Raw genomic sequence first — 217 nt, forward strand, 5'->3', positions numbered from 1 at the left:
CACACGCAACATGGCTCCACCGTCCCGGCCTTACACCGCTCTCGCGAGAGCCGCACTCTACCCCGCCATCTCATTGGCCGCAGCGGCGGACCAATAGGCTGCGGGCCAATGGGCGGTGGTAGAGAATCGTCCTCTCGCCTCCCCGGCTCCTCCTTCCCAACACCGCCCGAGGGGCGCGCGGGGCGGCGGTCGGAGGGGCCGCTGGGCAGGGGGCGAG

The 217-nt window shown here is 71.9% G+C and overlaps 1 protein-coding gene across 1 annotated transcript in view; it reads right to left on the minus strand.

Moving 5' to 3' along the window:
- ETFA (electron-transfer-flavoprotein, alpha polypeptide) overlaps window positions 1–201 on the minus strand; it is a gene marked incomplete at both ends in the record, with an annotated part of 14,952 nt that extends 14,751 nt beyond the window's left edge. The window contains 1 exon segment of the mRNA XM_010187952.1: window positions 6–201. Coding sequence (XP_010186254.1) covers window positions 6–201 — 196 coding nt within the window.
- Window positions 202–217: the final 16 nt, after the last annotated feature.

The sequence above is a fragment of the Mesitornis unicolor genome, unplaced genomic scaffold (assembly GCF_000695765.1).
Source record: "Mesitornis unicolor isolate BGI_N332 unplaced genomic scaffold, ASM69576v1 scaffold32877, whole genome shotgun sequence".
Lineage (NCBI taxonomy): Eukaryota > Metazoa > Chordata > Aves > Mesitornithiformes > Mesitornithidae > Mesitornis > Mesitornis unicolor.